A 23,260-nucleotide genomic window follows, 5' to 3' on the forward strand; every position below is an offset into this window, starting at 1 on the left:
ACAACAGGAAAAGGAGAACTGAGCACGCCCACATTCTCATCGACTGGGTTGTAGTGGCACAGGTTGAGAGATTCAAGTTCCTTGGTGTCCACATCACCAACAAACTGGAATGGTCCAAACACACCAAGACAGTTGTAAGGAGGGCAAGCCTATTCCCCCCTCAAGAAACTAAAAAGATTTGGCATGGGTCCTGAGATCCTCAAAAGGTTCTACAGCTGCAACATCAAGAGCAGAGTAGGGGAGCAGAGTAGAGAGGAGCAGAGTAGAGGAGCAGAGTAGAGGAGCAGGTCAGAGCAGAGAGGAGCAGAGTAGAGGAGCAGGTCAGAGCAGAGGAGCAGAGTAAGTCGCTCTGGATAAGAGCGTCTGCTAAATGACTTAAATGTAATGTAAATGTAGAGAGGAGCAGAGTAGAGGAGCAGAGTAGAGGAGCAGAGAGGAGCAGAGAGGAGCAGAGTAGAGAGGAGCAGAGTAGAGAGGAGCAGAGTAGAGAGGAGCAGAGTAGAGGAGCAGAGTAGAGGAGCAGAGTAGAGAGGAGCAGAGTAGAGAGGAGCAGAGTAGAGAGGAGCAGAGTAGAGAGGAGCAGAGTAGAGGAGCAGAGTAGAGGAGCAGAGCAGAGGAGCAGAGCAGAGGAGCAGAGTAGAGGAGCAGAGAGAGAGGAGCAGAGAGGAGAGGAGCAGAGTAGAGAGGAGCAGAGTAAAGAGGAGCAGAGTAGAGAGGAGCAGAGTAGAGAGGAGCGGAGTAGAGAGGAGCAGAGTAGAGCAGAGAGGAGCAGAGTAGAGCAGAGAGGAGCAGGGCAGAGGAGCAGAGTAGAGCAGAGAGGAGCAGAGTAAAGAGGAGCAGAGTAAAGAGGAGCAGAGAGGTGAGGAGCAGAGAGGCGAGGAGCAGAGAGGCGAGGAGTAGAGAGGAGTAGAGGGGCAGAGTGTTCTTTCTATCAGAGAACAAAAGGAAATTGACGACTGTGCTGCCAAAAAGTTGAAAAAATACACACCACAGACATGCACTTCTCATGAGCTACGAGCCATAGCAGGAAAATAACGGTACGTAGTGCTGAAGAAGTTAAGTACACAAATTCCACCCTGAAAAAGTATGTGTCCCAAATGGCACCACATTCCTTATAAGTGCACTACTTTTGACCAGGGCCCACAAGGTTCTGGTTAAAAGTAATTCACTACGAAGGGAATAGGATGCCATTTGGCACACGTGCCAGAGATATTTTCCAAACACTAAAGACCATTAAGAGTGAAGTGGTTGGAGCATTATGCCTAAGCTGCTGAACCAATCCATGGCCAGCCCTCACAGAGACATTGACCTTTCACCTCTGAGGGATTTGTGTGGGTGGGAGCCGGGGAGATGGGGCCGCAGGGTCCAGAGATAATTGCCTTCCTAACTTAAACAGCGCCAGTTCAGAAAAAAATATCCACACGGAAGGGAACATCATTCATGAGCCGTGCAGAAGAAGTAGAAGAAGTGTGGTGATTGGTCAGGAAAGCACCAAGGGTGACGGGGTTGGGCTGAGGTGGGGGAAACAGAGGGTGAGGAACTATTTTGTACTAGAAAACACATCCTAATGTTGTATGTTTTTGTTGTGGGTGCTTATATTTGTCATATTTCACAAATACTAGTGTAATAACATGTAATTGTGCCCTTGCCTAGGCACACTCAAAGCCTTGCACTAGCTACTGGGCCTTATGAAATTCAAGTCAGCAGGAGAGACTAGCTTGGTGTAACTATGTGCTACAACAAACACACATTAAGCTCCATCGGTAGACATGGCTGGAAGGGCGGTAGGTCGCTTGGCACTAACCTTGGCATGTCCCCCAGGGTTGCTGGGCGGGGAGGTGAATGTTGTGTCTGTCTCTGAAATGGTACCCTATTTTCCTACAAAGTGCACTACTTTTGACCAGGGCCCATGGGTCATTACTTTCAGATGCAGGTTGAATCTCCTAGCTTGGACCTGAGGGAATTACTTGGCTGCCTGTTAACAGATGGTCTGGGCCTCATCACTCCATAATGTGCCACGCTGCAGCAGAGCGCCAAGCCACCGCTAAGCCCACCCTCCCTGAGCTTAGCTCCCTGCAGTTTGTCTGGGAGGGTGTGTGAGAGAGGAGCATCAGACAGGATAGCGAGGGGAGCATCAGACAGGATAGCGAGGGGAGCATCAGACAGGATAGCGAGGGGAGCATCAGACAGGATAGCGAGGGGAGCATCAGACAGGATAGCGAGGGGAGCATCAGACAGGATAGCGAGGGGAGCTTCAGACAGGATAGCGAGAGCAGAATCAGACAGGATAGCGAGAGGAGCATCAGACAGGATAGCGAGAGGAGCATCAGACAGGAAAGGGAGAGCAGAATCAGACAGGATAGTGAGAGCAGAATCAGACAGGATAGTGAGAGCAGAATCAGACAGGACAGCGAGGGGAGCATCAGACAGGATAGCGAGAGCAGAATCAGACAGGATAGCGAGAGCAGAATCAGACAGGATCGCGAGGGAAGCATCAGACAGGATAGCAAGAGGAGCATCAGACAGGATAGCGAGAGCAGAATCAGACAGGATAGTGAGAGCAGAATCAGACAGGATAGTGAGAGCAGAATCAGACAGGATAGCGAGAGCAGAATCAGACAGGATAGCGAGGGGAGCATCAGACAGGATAGCGAGGGGAGCATCAGACAGGATAGCAAGAGGAGCATCAGACAGGATAGCGAGAGCAGGAGCAGACAGGATAGCGAGAGCAGAATAAGACAGGATAGCGAGAGCAGAATCAGACAGGATAGCGAGAGCAGAATCAGACAGGATAGCAAGAGGAGCATCAGACAGGATAGCAAGAGGAGCATCAGACAGGATAGTGAGAGCAGAATCAGACAGGATCGTGAGAGCAGAATCAGACAGGATAGCAAGAGGAGCATCAGACAGGATAGCAAGAGGAGCATCAGACAGGATAGCAAGAGGAGCATTAGACAGGATAGTGAGAGGAGCATCAGACAGGATAGCGAGAGGAGTATCAGACAGGATAGCGAGAGCAGAATCAGACAGGATAATGAGAGCAGAATCAGACAGGATAGCAAGAGGAGCATCAGACAGGATAGCAAGAGGAGCATCAGACAGGATAGTGAGAGCAGCTTCAAACACTAACCGCTGTTCAGTAAACACACTATGCTACGGCACGGTGCTGTTCAGTAAACACACTATGGTGCAGTACGCTGCTGTCCAGTAAACACACTATGCTGCGGCACGGTGCTGTCCAGTAAACACACTATGCTACGGCACGGTGCTGTTCAGTAAACACACTATGGTGCAGTACGCTGCTGTCCAGTAAACACACTATGCTGCGGCACGGTGCTGTCCAGTAAACACACTATGCTACGGTACGCTACTGTTCAGTAAACACACTATGCTACGGTACGCTGCTGTCCAGTAAACACACTATGCTATGGTACGCTGCTGTTCAGTAAACACACTATGCTACGGTACGGTGCTGTTCAGTAAACACACTATGCTACGGTACGCTGCTGTCCAGTAAACACACTATGCTATGGTACGGTGCTGTTCAGTAAACACACTATGCTACGGTACGGTGCTGTTCAGTAAACACACTATGCTATGGTACGGTGCTGTTCAGTAAATACACTATGGTGCAGTACGCTACTGTTCAGTAAACACACTATGCTATGGTACGCTACTGTTCAGTAAACACACTATGCTATGGTACGCTACTGTTCAGTAAACACACTATGGTGCAGTACGCTGCTGTTCAGTAAACACACTATGGTGCAGTACGCTGCTGTCCAGTAAACACACTATGCTACGGTACGGTGCAGTACGGTGCTGTTCAGTAAACACACTATGCTACGGTACGCTACTGTTCAGTAAACACACTATGGTGCAGTACGCTGCTGTCCAGTAAACACACTATGCTATGGTACGCTACTGTTCAGTAAACACACTATGGTGCAGTACGCTGCTGTTCAGTAAACACACTATGGTGCAGTACGCTGCTGTCCAGTAAACACACTATGCTACGGTACGGTGCTGTTCAGTAAACACACTATGCTACGGTACGCTACTGTTCAGTAAACACACTATGCTACGGTACGCTGCTGTCCAGTAAACACACTATGCTATGGTACGCTGCTGTTCAGTAAACACACTATGCTACGGTACGCTACTGTTCAGTAAACACACTATGCTACGGTACGCTGCTGTCCAGTAAACACACTATGCTATGGTACGCTGCTGTCCAGTAAACACACTATGCTACGGTACGCTACTGTTCAGTAAACACACTATGCTACGGTACGCTGCTGTCCAGTAAACACACTATGCTATGGTACGCTGCTGTCCAGTAAACACACTATGCTACGGTACGCTGCTGTCCAGTAAACACACTATGCTACGGTACGCTGCTGTCCAGTAAACACACTATGCTACGGCAGTACGCTACTGTTCAGTAAACACACTATGCTACGGTACGCTGCTGTCCAGTAAACACACTATGCTATGGTACGCTGCTGTTCAGTAAACACACTATGCTACGGTACGGTGCTGTTCAGTAAACACACTATGCTACGGTACGCTGCTGTCCAGTAAACACACTATGCTATGGTACGGTGCTGTTCAGTAAACACACTATGCTACGGTACGGTGCTGTTCAGTAAACACACTATGCTATGGTACGGTGCTGTTCAGTAAATACACTATGGTGCAGTACGCTACTGTTCAGTAAACACACTATGCTATGGTACGCTACTGTTCAGTAAACACACTATGCTATGGTACGCTACTGTTCAGTAAACACACTATGGTGCAGTACGCTGCTGTTCAGTAAACACACTATGGTGCAGTACGCTGCTGTCCAGTAAACACACTATGCTACGGTACGGTGCTGTTCAGTAAACACACTATGCTACGGTACGCTACTGTTCAGTAAACACACTATGGTGCAGTACGCTGCTGTCCAGTAAACACACTATGCTATGGTACGCTACTGTTCAGTAAACACACTATGGTGCAGTACGCTGCTGTTCAGTAAACACACTATGGTGCAGTACGCTGCTGTCCAGTAAACACACTATGCTACGGTAAATGCTGTTCAGTAAACACACTATGCTATGTCATGCGCTATGTTCAGTAAACACACTATGGTGCAGTACGCTGCTGTTACAGTAAACACACTATGCTACGTATGTCATGCTGTTCAGTAAACACACTATGCTATGGTACGCTGCTGTTCAGTAAACACACTATGGTGCAGTACGCTGCTGTTCAGTAAACACACTATGGTGCAGTACGCTGCTGTTCAGTAAACGCATTTTGGAACAAAATATCATAAACGGTGCAATTTGAACAAGAGTTCTTCCATTGGCCATTTTCATACGTGTTGTAGGACTAGAGGTCCATGACCGTTTGGGTCCCACAGCTTAAAAAGGCTTCATAAACACTACATAAATGCTTTACAAATCTATAACCCTATGTCATGCTCTATAAACACTACATAAATTATTACAAATCTATAACCGTATGTCATGCTTTATAAACACTACATAAATGCTTTCCAAATCTATAACCGTATGTCATGCTTCATAAACACTACATAAATGCTTTCCAAATCTATAACCGTATGTCATGCTTCATAAACACTACATAAATGCTTTACAAATCTATAACCTTATGTCATGCTCTATAAACACTACATAAATGCTTTCCAAATCTATAACCGTATGTCATGCTCTATAAACACTACATAAATGCTTTCCAAATCTATAACCCTATGTCATGCTCTATAAACACTACATAAATGCTTTACAAATCTATAACCGTATGTCATGCTTTATAAAGGACTCATAAATGTGACATAACTGTGTGACATAAACCTGTTCTTTATAACAGGTGGCATAAGCATCACTTAATAAAGGCCTTATAGGTCATGTTAAATTGAGGCTTCACAAATAATTTATTACCTTGTCATCCATCTTGGCAGAGCATTGCAAGGCCAGGATATTGGGTTTGATTCCTGGGACCACCTACACGTAAAAATGTATCCACACGACTGTAAATCGCTTTTGGATAAAAGTGTCTGCTAAATGTTAGAATATTTCACTAAAACATTTCTAGGATGGCCCAATCTCTTTTGGATGCATAGTCAATATTAGACCGTACATTAACTTCCCCCATAATGGGGTGCTGCAGGATGACAGGAAGTGCAGTCATGCACAGTAGAAAACTGACTTCATATTTTCTGCCTACGTCTGTTTATTCCCAAATTAATTTTTTTTTGCTGAAAAGAAACCACTACTAAAGGACAGCAAAAGAAGAAGAGACTTTCTTGGGCCAAGAACCACAAGTAATGGATATTAGACTGGTGGAAATCTGCCCTTTGGTCTGATAAGAGCGTCTGCTAAATGACTTAAATGTAAATGTAAATGATGGGTCCAAATGAGATTTTTGGTTCCAACCGCCGTGTCTTCTGTGAAACGCAGAGTTGGTGAACGGATGATCTCCGCATGTGTGGTTCCCACCGTGAAGCATGGAGGAGCTGTGATACTGTGTGATTTATTTAGAATTCAAGGCACACTTAACCAGCATGGCTACCACAGCATTCTGCAGCGATACACCATCCCATCTGGTTTGCGCTTAATGGGACTATCATTTGTTTTTCAACAGGACAATGACCCAACACACCTCCAGGCTGTATAAGGGCTATTTGACCAAGAAGGAGAGTGATGGAGTGCTGCATCAGATGACCTGGCCTCCACAATCACCCAACCTCAAACTAATTGAGATGGAATAGGAAGAGTTGGACCGCAGAGTGAAGGAAAAGCAGCCAAATCCTTCAAGACTGTTGAAAAAGCATTCCAGGTGAAACTGGTTGAGATAATGCCAAGAGTGTGCAAAGCTGTCATCAAGACAAAGGGTGGCTACTTTGAAGAATCTAAAATCTTGATTTGTTTAACACTATGTTGAGGTCTTCACTATTAGTCTACAATGTAGAAAATAGTAAAATAAAGACAAATCCTTGAATGAGTAGGTGTCCAAACTTTGCCTGGTACTGTACATACACACTGACCGCCTGCAGTACCTCCACGCAGACCCAATGTTGAATATACCTGGTCTAGTAGTTAAGAATGCTAAGTGACCATGAAGCAGAAAGTTCAACCTTGAAAATGTATGGATTGATTAACTTTAGCAAGTTACTAAATGAAGCATTGTGTCAACAGGTTTCTTAGAATGTTGTGGGAAAACACCCCAGAGTTGACTATAATCAAAATATCTATTACTTTTAGATTCAAAAGTAACTGAGCAACTGCACTACAAGGGTTTACTGTCATACCAGTTTCCCAGTTGACTTCAGCTGCTGGAGGGCATGTGATCACTATGTTCATGTGTGAGATGAATTCTAGGAAGGATTCCTGGTGAACTGCAGTAATTAGTGAAGGCTTGTCATTCCTAGAATGTGCATCAGTGGGACTGGGGATGTAAGCTGAGACGTCCCACATAATGACACCCCTGGAGACGCACTACACTGACGTTTGCCAGGCTCTAACGTTACTGACACCACAGCCAACCTGCATAAGTGGCACAATCCCTCAACCACCCCTCCCACTCCCCCAGTCCCACCTCCTTTCCAAGGAACACTGAGAACTCCCAGACGTCCACAAACATTCCGCTCCGGAATCCTGTGTGAATTCTGACATCATCCATTATGGCATTGCCACTTCCCGGCCTGTGACCTTTATTCTCATTGGGAGGCTTTTCCTAGTTATACGTAGCAATACCACAAACACATATCATTCATTCTTTCACATCATTCAATCAAACAAGGCGTAGCATTTTCTTAACTTTTATAATTGTGGTTTGTGAAGCAGTTCCACCTAAAGTCCTCTTCGAAGACCATCCATTCAAACCCCATCATTCATACCTGGATTTAAATACATAATACTATACACCTGTCATGTTTTTTTAGTACCTCCAGAAACACACTCAACACACCTAAACCTGCTCTGCCAGTCCATAGACAGCCAAGAATATATAGGCTACATCACACCAGGCCTGCATTTGAGCGAGTGTAATATGTAATCTGACTGCCGTCAGCCAGACCCGTGTCTACTGCAACCTGGAGCGTTGCGCTAACAGCCCTCAGCCAGACCCGTGTCTACTGCAACCTGGAGCGTTGCGCTAACAGCCCACTGCAACCTGGAGTGTTGCGCTAACAGCCCTCAGCCAGACCAGTGTCTACTGCAACCTGGAGTGTTGCGCTAACAGCCGTCAGCCAGACCAGTGTCTACTGCAACCTGGAGTGTTGCGCTAACAGCCCTCAGCCAGACCCGTGTCTACTGCAACCTGGAGTGTTGCGCTAACAGCCCTCAGCCAGACCCGTGTCTACTGCAACCTGGAGTGTTGCGCTAACAGCCGTCAGCCAGACCGGTGGCAGCATGTTGCTCTAACAGCCCTCAGCCAGACCAGTGGCAGCATGTTGCTCTAACAGCCCTCAGCCAGACCAGTGGCAGCATGTTGCTCTAACAGCCCTCAGCCAAACCAGTGGCAGCATGTTGCTCTGACAGCCGTCAGCCAGACCAGTGTCTACTGCAACCTGGAGTGTTGCGCTAACAGCCCTCAGCCAGACCCGTGTCTACTGCAACCTGGAGTGTTGCGCTAACAGCCGTCAGCCAGACCAGTGTCTACTGCAACCTGGAGTGTTGCGCTAACAGCCCTCAGCCAGACCCGTGTCTACTGCAACCTGGAGTGTTGCGCTAACAGCCCTCAGCCAGACCCATGTCTACTGCAACCTGGAGTGTTGCGCTAACAGCCCTCAGCCAGACCCGTGTCTACTGCAACCTGGAGTGTTGCGCTAACAGCCCTCAGCCAGACCCGTGTCTACTGCAACCTGGAGTGTTGCGCTAACAGCCGTCAGCCAGACCGGTGGCAGCATGTTGCTCTAACAGCCCTCAGCCAGACCAGTGGCAGCATGTTGCTCTAACAGCCCTCAGCCAGACCAGTGGCAGCATGTTGCTCTAACAGCCCTCAGCCAAACCAGTGGCAGCATGTTGCTCTGACAGCCCTCAGCCAGACCAGTGTCTACTGCAACCTGGAGTGTTGCGCTAACAGCCCTCAGCCAGACCCGTGTCTACTGCAACCTGGAGTGTTGCGCTAACAGCCGTCAGCCAGACCAGTGTCTACTGCAACCTGGAGTGTTGCGCTAACAGCCCTCAGCCAGACCCGTGTCTACTGCAACCTGGAGTGTTGCGCTAACAGCCCTCAGCCAGACCCATGTCTACTGCAACCTGGAGTGTTGCGCTAACAGCCGTCAGCCAGACCAATGTCTACTGCAACCTGGAGTGTTGCGCAAACAGCCCTCAGTCAGACCAGTGTCTACTGCAACCTGGAGTGTTGCGCTAACAGCCCTCAGCCAGACCCGTGTCTACTGCAACCTGGAGTGTTGCACTAACAGCCCTCAGCCAGACCAGTGGCAGCATGTTGCTCTAACAGCCCTCAGCCAGACCAGTGACAGCATGTTGCTCTAACAGCCCTCAGCCAGACCAGTGGCAGCATGTTGCTCTAACAGCCCTCAGCCAGACCAGTGGCAGCATGTTGCTCTGACAGCCCTCAGCCAGACCAGTGACGGCATGTTGCTCTAACAGCCCTCAGCCAGACCAGCGACAGCATGGTGCTCTAACAGCCCTCAGCCAGACCAGTGGGAGCATGTTGCTCTAACAGCCCTCAGCCAAACTGATCCCAGTGTCCTCTAGGTCCTCCAGCCTGCTCCCAGCATCCTCTAGGTGCTCTGTCCTCCAGCCTGCTCCCAGTGTTCTCTAGGTCCTCCAGCCTGATCCCAGTGTCTTCTAGGTCCTCCAGCCTGATCCCAGTGTCCTCTAGGTCCTCCAGCCTGCTCCCAGCGTCCTCTAGGTCCTCCAGCCTGCTCCCATAATATATAATAATATATGCCATTTAGCAGACGCTTTTATCCAAAGCGACTTACAGTCATGTGTGCATACATTCTATATATGGGTGGTTCCGGGGATCGAACCCACTACCCTGGCGTTACAAGCGCCATGCTCTACCAACTGAGCTACAGAAGGACCACTAGTGTCCTCTCGGTCCTCCAGCCTGCTCCCAGTATCCTCTCGGTCCTCCAGCCTGCTCCCAGCGTCCTCTAGGTCTTCCAGCCTGCTCCCAGCGTCCTCTAGGTCCTCCAGCCTGCTCCCATAATATATAATAATATATGCCATTTAGCAGACGCTTTTATCCAAAGCGACTTACAGTCATGTGTGCATACATTCTATATATGGGTGGTCCCGGGGATCGAACCCACTACCCTGGCGTTACAAGCGCCATGCTCTACCAACTGAGCTACAGAAGGACCACTAGTGTCCTCTCGGTCCTCCAGCCTGCTCCCAGTATCCTCTCGGTCCTCCAGCCTGCTCCCAGTGTCCTCTAGGTCCTCCAGCCTGATCCCAGTGTCCTCTAGGTCCTCCAGCCTGCTCCCAGTGTCCTCTAGGTCCTCCAGCCTGCTCCCAGTGTCCTCTAGGTCCTCCAGCCTGCTCCCAGTGTCCTCTAGGTCCTCCAGCCTGATCCCAGTGTCCTCTAGGTCCTTCAGCCTGATCCCAGGGTCCTCTAGGTCCTCCAGCCTGATCCCAGGGTCCTCTAGGTCCTCCAGCCTGATCCCAGGGTCCTCTAGGTCCTCCAGCCTGATCCCAGGGTCCTCTAGGTCCTCCAGCCTGATCCCAGGGTCCTCTAGGTCCTCGAGCCTGATCCCAGGGTCCTCTAGGTCCTCCAACCTGATCCCAGGGTCCTCTAGGTCCTCCAGCCTGATCCCAGTGTCCTCTAGGTCCTCCAGCCTGATCCCAGTGTCCTCTAGGTCCTCCAGCCTGATCCCTGTGTCCTCTAGGTCCTCCAGCCTGATCCCAGTGTCCTCTAGGTCCTCCAGCCTGATCCCAGTGTCCTCTAGGTCCTCCAGCCTGATCCCAGTGTCCTCTAGGTCCTCCAGCCTGATCCCAGTGTCCTCTAGGTCCTCCAGCCTGATCCCAGTGTCCTCTAGGTCCTCCAGCCTGATCCCAGTGTCCTCTAGGTCCTCCAGCCTGATCCCAGGGTCCTCTAGGTCCTCCAGCCTGATCCCAGGGTCCTCTAGGTCCTCCAGCCTGATCCCAGGGTCCTCTAGGTCCTCCAGCCTGCTCCCAGTGTCCCTCCGTGTAACCCAGTATAATGGTAATAATACAGAGTATAGGAATGTGAGAGGTGTGCCTGCCTGCCTGCCCGTCACTGTTTAACAGCCCTACAGTCTATGGATGTGTTAGATTGCCTTGCTCCATGGGGAGTACCTGGCTGGCACATGCCACTGGTGTGTGTGTGTGTGGGGGTGGGGTGTATAGGCGGGGGTGGCAGGCTCCCTGTTGTGTGACCTTGAATGAACAGTAGAAGTGGGAGGTACAGCCTACACCTCTGCTCAATTCACGCTCCCACTCTCTGGCAGGCGTGTGCGAGTGACAGTCGCTGTAATGTCACTCCTCTGCTGAAAGGAGAGAAGCCTGACAGACTCGAGGTCGGCAACAGGAGGCTACTGTTTTTTTATTTGCCCAAAAAATATTTTTGTAAAAAAATAATCTAAATTGTGATTTAAAAAAAATACTAAAATCAGCAGGAATTCAGCTAAAATTACTTTAGTTTAGGAAATCTGTTCCCAAATATTCCCAAAAATAAAGAGACGTGTATCAGGAAGACCACGGCTGTCACTGCAGACACCAGAGAGCCTGCTGAAGTGCAGCGTGTGCGTGTGTCTGTGTCTGTGTCTGAGTGTGAGTGTGTGTGTGTGTGCGCGTGCGCGTGTGTGTGTGTGTGCTTGTGCGTGTGTGTGTGTAGTGTATTCAGATCCAGTGACTTTTTCCACATGTTGTTACATTGCAGCCTCATTCTAAAAATACATTCAATTTTTTTTTTCTGAATACTTTTTCAGAATGCACTGTATCTACACGAATGGCTGGATATAGGATGTCACCATGGAAACCGGATAAACACATCTTTCATCACTGAGATAGAGGGGGAGTACTGGCAGGGAGGGAGGCCGGCAGGCAGAGAAGCAGCTCTTTCTCCTCACACTAGCCCCCCCCCCCCCCCCCCCCCACTATAACATGTTATTGTATCACTGGCTAGGAATACAGAGGAACATTACTAGCCTGGAACCCAGATCTGTTTTGTACAGTCTTTCACAACACCTACGGTCAATTGTTTGACATGACATCAACTAGAAGTTGGCTATACTGCAGAAACTGATCCAGTGCCCTCTAGGATCCAGGCTATGATAGGCTAAATGCTGTACTGTCTTGGTTGCTTCTCTGGTAATTGATTTCATGCTAACCATTAATCTAAACCCTCTATGGGGCGGCAGGGTAGCCTAGTGGTTAGAGCGTTGGACTAGTAACTGGAAGGTTGCAAGTTCAAACCCCCGAGCTGACAAGGTACAAATCTGTCGTTCTGCCCCTGAACAGGCAGTTAACCCACTGTTCCTAGGCCGTCATTGAAAATAAGAATTTGTTCTTAACTGACTTGCCTAGTTAAATAAAGGTCAAAAAAATATATAAAAAAAATAAAATAAACCCTCCATGCTCCACTCACTGTTTTGACCACTTCTGCTTTCTCTACCGGATAAAGCCCCAGTTTATTACCGCGTCTGCCTGCGGTCTCTGGTTCCTATGGAAACGGTCTGAGCCAATGTGACAGACCTCCTCCGCTGATGGAAATTGGAACTCTGAGGTGAGGCAGGTGTTACCGGAATCATCTTCCCCCCAATTACCCAGAGTACTATGCTGTGCTGTGGGATTGACGGACGGATGGAGTGGCCTTCTGAATAAGGATGCTTTGTTATCGTAGTGAATTACTGGTTGAGGATATATCCACATAGCATGTGTGACACACCCAGTGACCGAGAGACAACCGAGTCTGTTCCAATATCCACATAGCATGTGTGACACCCAGTGACCGAGAGACAACCGAGTCTGTTCCAATATCCACATAGCATGTGTGACACCCAGTGACCGAGAGACAACCGAGTCTGTTCCAATATCCACATAGCATGTGTGACACCCAGTGACCGAGAGACAACCGAGTCTGTTCCAATATCCACATAGCATGTGTGACACACCCAGTGACCGAGAGACAACCGAGTCTGTTCCAATATCCACATAGCATGTGTGACACACCCAGTGACCGAGAGACAACCGAGTCTGTTCCAATATCCACACTAGAAATAATTTCCGGCCTATAAGTGGTACTGCTAGAGTGGATATAAGAAGATATCCAACATTATAGATTGTAGATTAGATGGCTACATAGTTGAGCAGAGGTGGAATGTCCGTGGGTGTGTGTGTGTGTTTACCCGGGACAAACCAATACCCTAAACGGTTCTCCAGGTGGAGGTGTGTAGGGAACAGGGGACTCACCTCTCGGAGACAGTTGTATATAGGACAGACCAACACCCTAAACGGTTCCCCAGGTGGAGGTGTGTAGGGAACAGGGGACTCACCTCTCGGAGACAGGTGTATATAGGACAGACCAACACCCTAAACGGTTCTCCAGCGCTGGACCTCATGGTTCCAAAAACCTCACACAGGAAGGTGATGAATCCCAACCAAAGCTCCACGTCAGACGCCTGCAGCTCCACCCGACGAGAGAAGTCCTTCTGCAGAGGACAGAGAGATGGGTGAATAACATATTAGCATAATGTAAAATCAGGTTCTCCTCAGAAAAGTCCTTCAGAGGACAGAGAGAGGGGTGAATAACATATTAGCATAATGTAAAATCAGGTTCTCCTCAGAAAAGTCCTTCAGAGGACAGAGAGAGGGGTGAATAACATATTAGCATAATGTAAAATCAGGTTCTCCTCAGAAAAGTCCTTCAGAGGACAGAGAGAGGGGTGAATAACATATTAGCATAATGTAAAATCAGGTTCTCCTCAGAAAAGTCCTTCAGAGGACAGAGAGGGGTGAATAACATATTAGCATAATGTAAAATCAGATTCTCCTCAGAAAAGTCCTTCAGAGGACAGAGAGATGGGTGAATAACATATTAGCATAATGTAAAATCAGGTTCTCCTCAGAAAAGTCCTTCAGAGGACAGCGAGATGGGTGAATAACATATTAGCATAATGTAAAATCAGGTTCTCCTCAGAAAAGTCCTTCAGAGGACAGCGAGAGGGGTGAATACTAGAGGTCGACCGATTATGATTTTTCAAAGCCGATACCGATTATTGAATTTTAAAAAATGTATTTGTAATAATGACAATTACAACAATACTGAATGAACACTTATTTTAACTTAATATAAAACATCAATAAAATCAATTTAGCCTCAAGTAGATAATGAAACATGTTCAATTTGGTTTAAATACACAGTGTTGGTGAAGTAAAAGTGCAATATGTGCCATGTAAGAAAGCTAACGTTTAAGTTCCTTGCTCAGACCATGAGAATATATGAAAATTGGTGGTTCCTTTTAACATGAGACTTCAATATTCTCAGGTAAGAAGTTTTAGGTTGTCCTTAATAGTATTTATAGGACTATTTCTCTCTATACCATTTGTATTTCATATACCTTTGACTATTGGATGTTCTTATAGGCACTTTAGTATTGCCAGTGTAACAGAAAAGCTTCCGTCCCTCTCCTCACCCCTACCTGGGCGCGAACCAGGAACACATCGACAACAGCCACCCTCAAAGCATCGTTACCCATGCAGAGCAAGGGGAACAACCACTCCAAGTCTCAGAGCGAGTGACGTTTGAAACGCTATTAGCGCACACCCAGATAACTAGCTAGCCATTTCACATCGGTTACACCAGCCATTAGGCTGATAGGCTTGAAGTCATAAACAGCGCTGTGCTTGCGAAGAGCTGCTGGCAAAACGCACAAAAGTGCTGTTTGAATGAATGCTTACGAGCCTGCTGCTACTCAGTCAGACTGCTCTATCAAATCAGACTTAATTATAACACAATAACACACAGAAATATGCGCATTAGGTCATTAATATGGTCGAATCCGGAAACGATCATTTCGAAAACAAGACGTTTATTCTTTCAGTGAAATACGGAACCGTTCCGTATTTTATCTAACGGGTGGCATCCATAAGTCTAAATATTCTTGTTACATTGCACAACCTTCAATGTTATGTCATAATGACGTAAAATGCTGGCAAATTAGTTTGCAATGAGCCAGGCGGCCCAAACTGTTGCATATACACTGACTCTACGTGCAATGAACGCAAGAGAAATGACCATTTCACCTTGTTAATATTGCCTGATAACCTGGATTTCTTTTAGCTAAATATGCAGGTTTAAAAATATATACTTCTGTGTATTGATTTTAAGAAAGGCATTGATGTTTATTGTTAGGTACAGTTGTGACGACCCTCCCACTCTGTCTGCCGTATTCTCTCTTTGTTCTGGTTTCCTTATTAGGATGCCGGTGGGCGGAGTTTGGAGGGTCGTCAGCTACATGGGAAACACCTGGGCCAAGTGTCTCCCAGGATAAATAGACCTCTTCCACATTCATGGAGGAGACTCTCTCCATGCAGACACCTTTTGTAGATTGTGTTGTGGTTCTTGGTGGCCTTTTGTTTGTTTGCTTTGGCACCTTTCATCACCCTGCATTATCACATTCATGCATGCAAAACACTCACTTACACTACTGATTACTGATTACACACACCAGTGTATATTATATATTATATTAGTTGCTTTAGTTAATAAATCTATATTTTGCTACTCCTTATCCCCACGTTGTCTCCCTTTGTTACGGGCTTTGAGCCGGTTCGTGACACAGTCGTTCAACTGTTGTGCTCTTTTCGCAAATGACCAAATCCCCCAGCGTTGATTATATGCAGCACAGGACACGCTAGAGAAACGAGTAATATCATGATGTATTGTTGTCTCTACCTTCTTGCCCTTTGTGCTGTGCCCAATAATGTTTGTACCATGCTTAGTGCTGCTACCATGTTGTGTTGCTACCATGTTACTGTCGTGTGTTGCTACCATGCCGTAAAGTTACGTGTTGCTGCCTTGCTATGTTGTCATCTTAGGCCTCTCTTTATGTCGTGTTGTATTGTCTATCGTCCAAAATTTGAATTTTTTTAAATCGAACCTTGTCTCCGCAGGAGGTCATTGTAAATAAGAATTTGTTCTTAACTGACTTGCCTAGTTAAATAAAAACTGTGTCTGGGAAGCAGAGAATCTGTTGGGAATGAAAGACACGGAGACAATAAACAAATAAAAAAAACGTTTTGAGAGAGAGAGAGAGAGAGAGAGAGAGAGAGAGAGAGAGAGAGAGAGAGAGAGAGAGAGAGAGAGAGAGAGAGAGAGAGAGAGAGAGAGAGACAGAGACAGAGAGAGAGACAGAGAGAGAGACAGAGACAGAGAGACAGAGAGAGACAGAGACAGAGACAGAGAGAGAGACAGAGAGAGAGACAGAGAGAGAGACAGAGAGAGAGACAGAGAGAGAGACAGAGAGAGAGACAGAGACAGAGAGACAGAGACAGAGAGACAGAGACAGACAGACAGAGACAGAGAGAGACAGAGAGAGACAGAGAGAGACAGAGACAGAGAGAGAGAGACAGAGAGAGACAGAGAGAGACAGAGAGACAGAGAGAGACAGAGAGACAGAGACAGAGAGACAGAGACAGAGAGACAGAGACAGAGAGACAGAGAGACAGAGAGAGACATACCTGGTTGGGTTATAGGGTGGCATCCTTGGCTGTACAACTCGATTCTGTTCGTCAATGAGGAGGTACAGGTGGTAATTGGTTCTGACAGATCTCCTACACACAGCTGTATGGTACAGTACCAGTACAGTGGTGGGACAGTCAAATGCAGGTTTATAAAACCAAAGTAATGCTCATGTCTTAGTGGGCAAAACATTTGCATAAAAAGACTAACCGTTGTGGGTGTTGCATGTTAACAGAAGTGAACTAATGGATAATAACTACACTTTAAATCAACTTGACAATGACAGAGTTCAGCATGAAACGATCTAATGTAAGAGTTAAACAACCTGTGCAGAGGTGTATACAGATCTAAGGTTAATGGCCACTATGCATTTATACAGACATGACATAAGAAGGGAGATATAGATGCTTAACATGAAATGCTCCTGTAGATGACAGAGAAACTGAAACGTGACACCAGGGTGAGGAAACAAGCATAGCACCCGCTTCCTAAAAGACAGGTACGGGCGCTTAGCAACCAGCCGACAAAACCAAACCACCGCCTGGCTACACACAGAATGACCACTGTAGGGGGAGAGGAGAGGGGGAGAGGAGAAGGGGAGTGATTGGGAGAAGGAGACTAGAGAGGGCGGAGTGAGAGGGGGAGAGGAGAGGTAATGGGGGAGAGGAGAAGGGGAGTGATTGGGAGAAGGAGACTAGAGAAGGGGGAGTGAGAGGGGGAGAGGAGAAGGGGAGTGATTGGGAGGAGAGTAGAGAGGGGGAGTGAGAGGGGGAGAGGAGAGGTAATGGGGGGAGTGATTGGGAGAAGGAGGGTAGAGAGTGGGGAGTGAGAGGGGAGAGGAGAGTGAGAGGGTAGAGAGGAAGGGGAGTGAAAGGGGGATTGTGGAGGGAGGAGAGTGAAGAAGGGGACAAGGAGAAGGGGGTAGTGAGAGGGGGTGGGGGAAGAGAGGAGGGGGGAGTAGAGGGGGAGGGGGGTAGAAGGGAGAGGGGAGGGAGGAGAGGAGGGAGGAGAGGAGAGTGATTGGGAGAAGGAGGGTAGAGAGGGGGAGTGAGAGGGTAGAGAGGGAAAGGAGGGAGGGGGAGAGGAGAAGGGGAGTGATTGGGAGGAGGGAAGAGAGGCGGGAGTGAGGTGGAGAGGAGGGTAAAGAGGGAGTGAGAGGGTGAGTGAGTGAGGGTAGAGAGGGGTAGTGTGGGGGAGACAGAGGGGGAGAGGAGGGTAGAGAAGGGGAGGGGAGAGGAGAGGGGGAGTGAGGGGGTAGAGGGGGAGAGGAGAAGAGGAGTGATTGGGAGAAGGAGAGTAGAGAAGAGGGGGAGAGGAGGGTTTAAAGAGTGGAGATTTGGCACCATATCCATCAGTAACAAGCTATTTGAGGAGCCATACTCTGCTTAGATCTGTGTCCCAAATGGCACCCATCACAAAGCCCTGACCTCAATCCCAGAAAGAATGTGTGGTCAGAACTGAAAAGCGTGTGTGAGCAAGGAGGCCTACAAACCTGACTCAGTTACACCAACTCTATCAGGAGGAATGGGCCAAAATTCATCCAACTTATTGTGGGAAGCTTGTGGAAGGCTACCAAAATGTTTGACCCAAGTTAAACAATTTAAAGGCAATGCTACCAAAAACTAATTGAATGTATGTAAACTTCTGACCCACTGGGAATGTGATGCAAGAAAGAAAAGCTGAAATAAATCTCGCTCTACTATTATTCTGACATTTCACATTCTTAAAATAAAGAGGTGATCCTAACTGACCTAAAACAGTTATTTTTTTAATAGGATTAAATGTCAGGAATTGTGAAAAACTGAGTTTAAATGTATTTGTCTAAGGTGTATGTCAACTTCCGACTTCAACTGTATCTTTCAGCACTTGACTTGCAGTGCATTCCGAAAGTATTCAGGCCCCTTGACTTTTTCCACATTTTGTTACATTACAGCCTTATTCTAAAATGGATCAAATTGATGAAGGAAAAAAACAATCTACACACAATACCCCATAATGACAAAGCAAAAACAGGTTTTTAGAAATGTTTGCAAATTTATTGAATCACCTTTGGCAGCGATAATAGCCTTGAGTCTTCTTGGGTATGACGATACAAGCTTGGCACTAGAGGTCGACCGATTAATTAGGGCCGATTTCAAGTTTTCATAACAAATCGGAAATCGGCATTTATGAATACCGATTATGGCCGATTATATTGCAACCCACGAGGAGACTGCGTGACCACCTGTTACGCGAGTGCAGAAAGGAGCCAAGGTAAGGTGCTAGCTAACATTAAACATATCTTATAAAAAATAATCAATCTTAACATAATCACTAGCTAACTACACATGGTTGATGATATTACTAGTTTAACTAGCTTGTCCTGCTTTGCATATAGTCGATGCGGTGCCTGTTCATTTATCATCATCGAATCACAGGCTAATTCAACTTCGCCAAACGGGTGATGATTTAACAAGTGCATTCGCGGAAAAAAGCACCGTCGGTGCACCAATGTACCTAACCATAAACATCAACGCCTTTCTTAAAATCAATACACAAGTATATATTTTTAAACCTGCATATTTAGTTACCATTACCTGCAAACATGAATTTATTTTAACTAGGTAAATTGTGTCACTTCTCTTGCGTTCTGTGCAAGCAGAGTCAGGGTATATGCAGCAATTTGGGCCGCCTGGCTCGTTGCGAACTGTGTGAAGACCATTTCTTCCTAACAAAGACAGTAATTATTTTGCCAGAATTGTACATAATTATGACATAACATTGAAGGTTGTACAATGTAACAGCAATATTTAGACTTATGGATGCCACCCGTTAGATAGCATACGGAACAGTTCCATATTTCACTGAAAGAATAAAACGTCTTGTTTTTGAAATGATAGTTTCCGGATTCGACCATATTAATGACCAACGGCTGGTATTTCTGTGCGTTTATTATATTATAACTAAGTCTATGATTTGATAGAGCAGTCTGACCGAGAGGTGGTAGGGCAGCAGCAGGCTCATAAGCATTCATTCAAATAGCACTTTCCTGTGTTTGCCAGCAGCTCTTAGCTTTGCTTCAAGCCTATCAACTCCTGAGATTAGGCTGGCAATACTAAAGTGCCTATAAGAACATCCAATAATCAAAGGTATATGAAATACAAATGGCCACTACCATAAAGGCCTGATTGGTGGAGTGCTGCAGGGATGGTTGTCCTTCTGGAAGGTTTTCCCCATCTCCACAGAGGAACTCTGGAGCTCTGTTAGAGTGACCATTGGGTTCTTGATCACCTCCATTCATTGGGTTCATGATCGCTGGGCAGCCAGCTCTAGGAAGAGTCTTGGTGGTTCATTAGCTGTCACATTTACCCCACAGCCACTGACAATTATGACCATCCACACCTAAACACTGACTGTGTGTGACTGGTGTCAGACGGACGGACGGACGGACAGGCAGACAGACAGGAATGCATGCACGCACACACCCCCTCCCTCCCTCACCCTCTCCTCTCACCTGTAACATGTTGAGCAGTAGTGACCTAAACTTGGTCCCCTCCACCATGAACAGGGCCATCTTGTCACAGAGCCTTGCAGCAGTAGCAGCAAAGCTCCTGTCGCTGAGGGCCTTGTCGTAGATGGTGCTGACTATCTGGGCCAGGGTCTCCTCTGACTGGGTGGAGCTCTGGGCCTCCTCCATGAAGGAGCTGAGCTGGCTGTCCACCCCGGCTCTGTTGCTCCTCATGCTGTTCAGGATCTCCAGCAGGCGGTGCATGCGGCTCCGCTGGGGCCCGACCGGAGACACCACAGCCTCCTCCTGGAGAACAAGCAGAATAAATAAAAAATCCTGATCAATGGAGAATCACAGCCTTTCAGTCTGGAGCTCATCTTAATTGTGTCTGGGACTCTGCCTGGTCATAAAACCCCCAGCTTTGTTATCATGTATTTGAGCTGACATATGAACACGCATGGTGTCTTTCTCTGCTCAAACCAAACCGCTTACACAGGAAGTGAAACCCCTGAGAGAGGAAATATGGTTTGACAACAGATACAGGATATGACATCATCAAAATGCTTCTTAACACCGTGTCAGTGAGTCTACAGGGGAGGGTCAGGGTATTGTCACCGTAAAACGCAGCACACAGAGCTAGCCTTAATGAGGAGCAGGCTACACTGCAGGGGGTAGAGGCAACCCTGGCCGTGTTTCTGATGTAACCAACCTGGAAGACTAGGTAGGTTGAATATAGGCAATCACTGAACTGACCAATTAGCTCAGTTGGTGAGGTGTGGGGCCTAGGTGAAACAGTACATGCTGCATTTCCAGGAACAGGGTTGTCTACCTCTGCTATAATGGTCTTATTCATTTGGCATCAAATGAAAGAAAGTGTCCTGAATCAGGTACTACCTGGAATTATTCAATTAGAAGCGCAGTTTTCGTTCTACGTTGCAAACAGTTTTGCTACGGTGTGCCTTAATGAATACAACCCTGAACCACAAACGTGACAGGGATCTGACTGTGGATAATGTCCCATGTTTCCTCCCATTTAGGTAAATTCCTGTCTCTGGTCTCGTTCCAAATTGCACGCTATTCCTTCTATAGTGCACTACTTGACTCGAGCCTATAGTCAAAAGGAGTGCACTACATAGGGAGCAGGCTTCCATCTGAGCCTCAGCCTGTGTTTGAAGCAGTCTGTTAATCTCTGTCTGGTTGTCGCAGGCTGTAAGGGGGAGAGGAGCGGCCGCGCCTTAGCTACTTAGGTTAAGAACTAAACAGACACAAGTAATGAGTCATGCTACAAGAGAAGTTGACCCACGACATCAGAGTCTACATACAAGCCTCCACTGTTTGTTTATGTTTAACCCCCTGTTTCATGATATCCAATTGCGATTCAATTTCAATCTTGTCTCATCGTTCCTACTCCCCAACGGGCTCGGGAGAGGTGAAGGTTGAGTCATGCGTCCTCTGACACATGACCCACCAAGCCGCGCTTCTTAACACCCACCCACTCAACCCGGAAGCCAGCCGCACCAATGTGTCGGAGGAAACACCGTTGAAAAATCAGGCCCCCGGCACGCCACAAGGAGTCAGCTTGCAGGCCCCCGGCCCACCACAAGGAGTCAGCCTGCAGGCACCCGGCCCACCACAAGGAGTCAGCCTGCAGGCACCCGGCCCACCACAAGGAGTCAGCCTGCAGGCACCCGGCCCACCACAAGGAGTCAGCCTGCAGGCACCCGGCCCACCACAAGGAGTCAGCCTGCAGGCCCTCGGCCCACCACAAGGAGTCAGTCTGCAGGCCCCCGGCACGCCACAAGGAGTCAGTCTGCAGGCCCCCGGCACGCCACAAGGAGTCAGCCTGCAGGCCCCCGGCCCACCACAAGGAGTCAGCCTGCAGGCCCTCGGCCCGCCACAATGAGTCAGTCTGCAGGCCCCCGGCACGCCACAAGGAGTCAGTCTGCAGGCCCCCGGCATGCCACAAGGAGTCAGTCTGCAGGCCCCCGGCACGCCACAAGGAGTCAGTCTGCAGGCCCCCGGCACGCCACAAGGAGTCAGCCTGTAGGCCCCCTGGTCCGCCACAAGGAGTCAGCCTGCAGGCCCCCGGCCCACCACAAGGAGTCAGCCTGCAGGCCCTCGGCCCGCCACAAGGAGTCAGTCTGCAGGCCCCCGGCACGCCACAAGGAGTCAGTCTGCAGGCCCCCGGCACGCCACAAGGAGTCAGTCTGCAGGCCCCCGGCACGCCACAAGGAGTCAGCCTGCAGGCCCCTGGCCCACCACAAGGACTCAGTCTGCAGGCCCCCGGCACGCCACAAGGAGTCAGCCTGCAGGCCCCCGGCCCACCACAAGGAGTCAGCCTGCAGGCCCTCGGCCCGCCACAATGAGTCAGTCTGCAGGCCCCCGGCACGCCACAAGGAGTCAGTCTGCAGGCCCCCGGCATGCCACAAGGAGTCAGTCTGCAGGCCCCCGGCACGCCACAAGGAGTCAGTCTGCAGGCCCCCGGCACGCCACAAGGAGTCAGCCTGTAGGCCCCCTGGTCCGCCACAAGGAGTCAGCCTGCAGGCCCCCGGCCCACCACAAGGAGTCAGCCTGCAGGCCCTCGGCCCGCCACAAGGAGTCAGTCTGCAGGCCCCCGGCACGCCACAAGGAGTCAGTCTGCAGGCCCCCGGCACGCCACAAGGAGTCAGTCTGCAGGCCCCCGGCACGCCACATGGAGTCAGCCTGCAGGCCCCTGGCCCACCACAAGGACTCAGTCTGCAGGCCCCCGGCACGCCACAAGGAGTCAGCCTGCAGGCCCCCGGCATGCCACAAGGAGTCAGCCTGCAGGCGCCCGGCACGCCACAAGGGTTCGCTAGAGATCGGTGAGCCAAGTAAAGCCCCGCCAAACCCTCCCCTAACCCGGACGACACTGGGCCAAGCCCTCCCCTAACTCGGACGGCGCTGGGCTAAACCCTCCCCTAACCCGGATGACACTGGGCTAAACCCTCCCCTAACCCGGACGACGCTGGGCTAAACCCTCCCCTAACCCGGACGACGCTGGGCTAAACCCTCCCCTAACCCGGACGACGCTGGGCTAAACCCTCCCCTAACCCGGAC

At 48.7% G+C, this 23,260-nt stretch overlaps 1 protein-coding gene across 1 annotated transcript in view; it reads right to left on the bottom strand.

The window, feature by feature from the left end:
- Positions 1-12,454: 12,454 nt before the first annotated feature.
- LOC123999858 (CBP80/20-dependent translation initiation factor-like) overlaps positions 12,455-23,260 on the bottom strand; it is a 139,988-nt gene continuing 129,182 nt past the window's right edge. The window contains exons 12-13 of the mRNA XM_046305866.1: positions 20,189-20,488; positions 12,455-13,663 (exon numbers count right to left, since the gene is read on the bottom strand). Coding sequence (XP_046161822.1) covers positions 13,421-13,663; positions 20,189-20,488 — 543 coding nt within the window. The 3' untranslated portion in view covers positions 12,455-13,420. The remainder of the gene's footprint in view (positions 13,664-20,188; positions 20,489-23,260) is intronic.

This window comes from Oncorhynchus gorbuscha, linkage group LG16, assembly GCF_021184085.1.
Source record: "Oncorhynchus gorbuscha isolate QuinsamMale2020 ecotype Even-year linkage group LG16, OgorEven_v1.0, whole genome shotgun sequence".
Taxonomy (NCBI): Eukaryota; Metazoa; Chordata; class Actinopteri; order Salmoniformes; family Salmonidae; genus Oncorhynchus; species Oncorhynchus gorbuscha.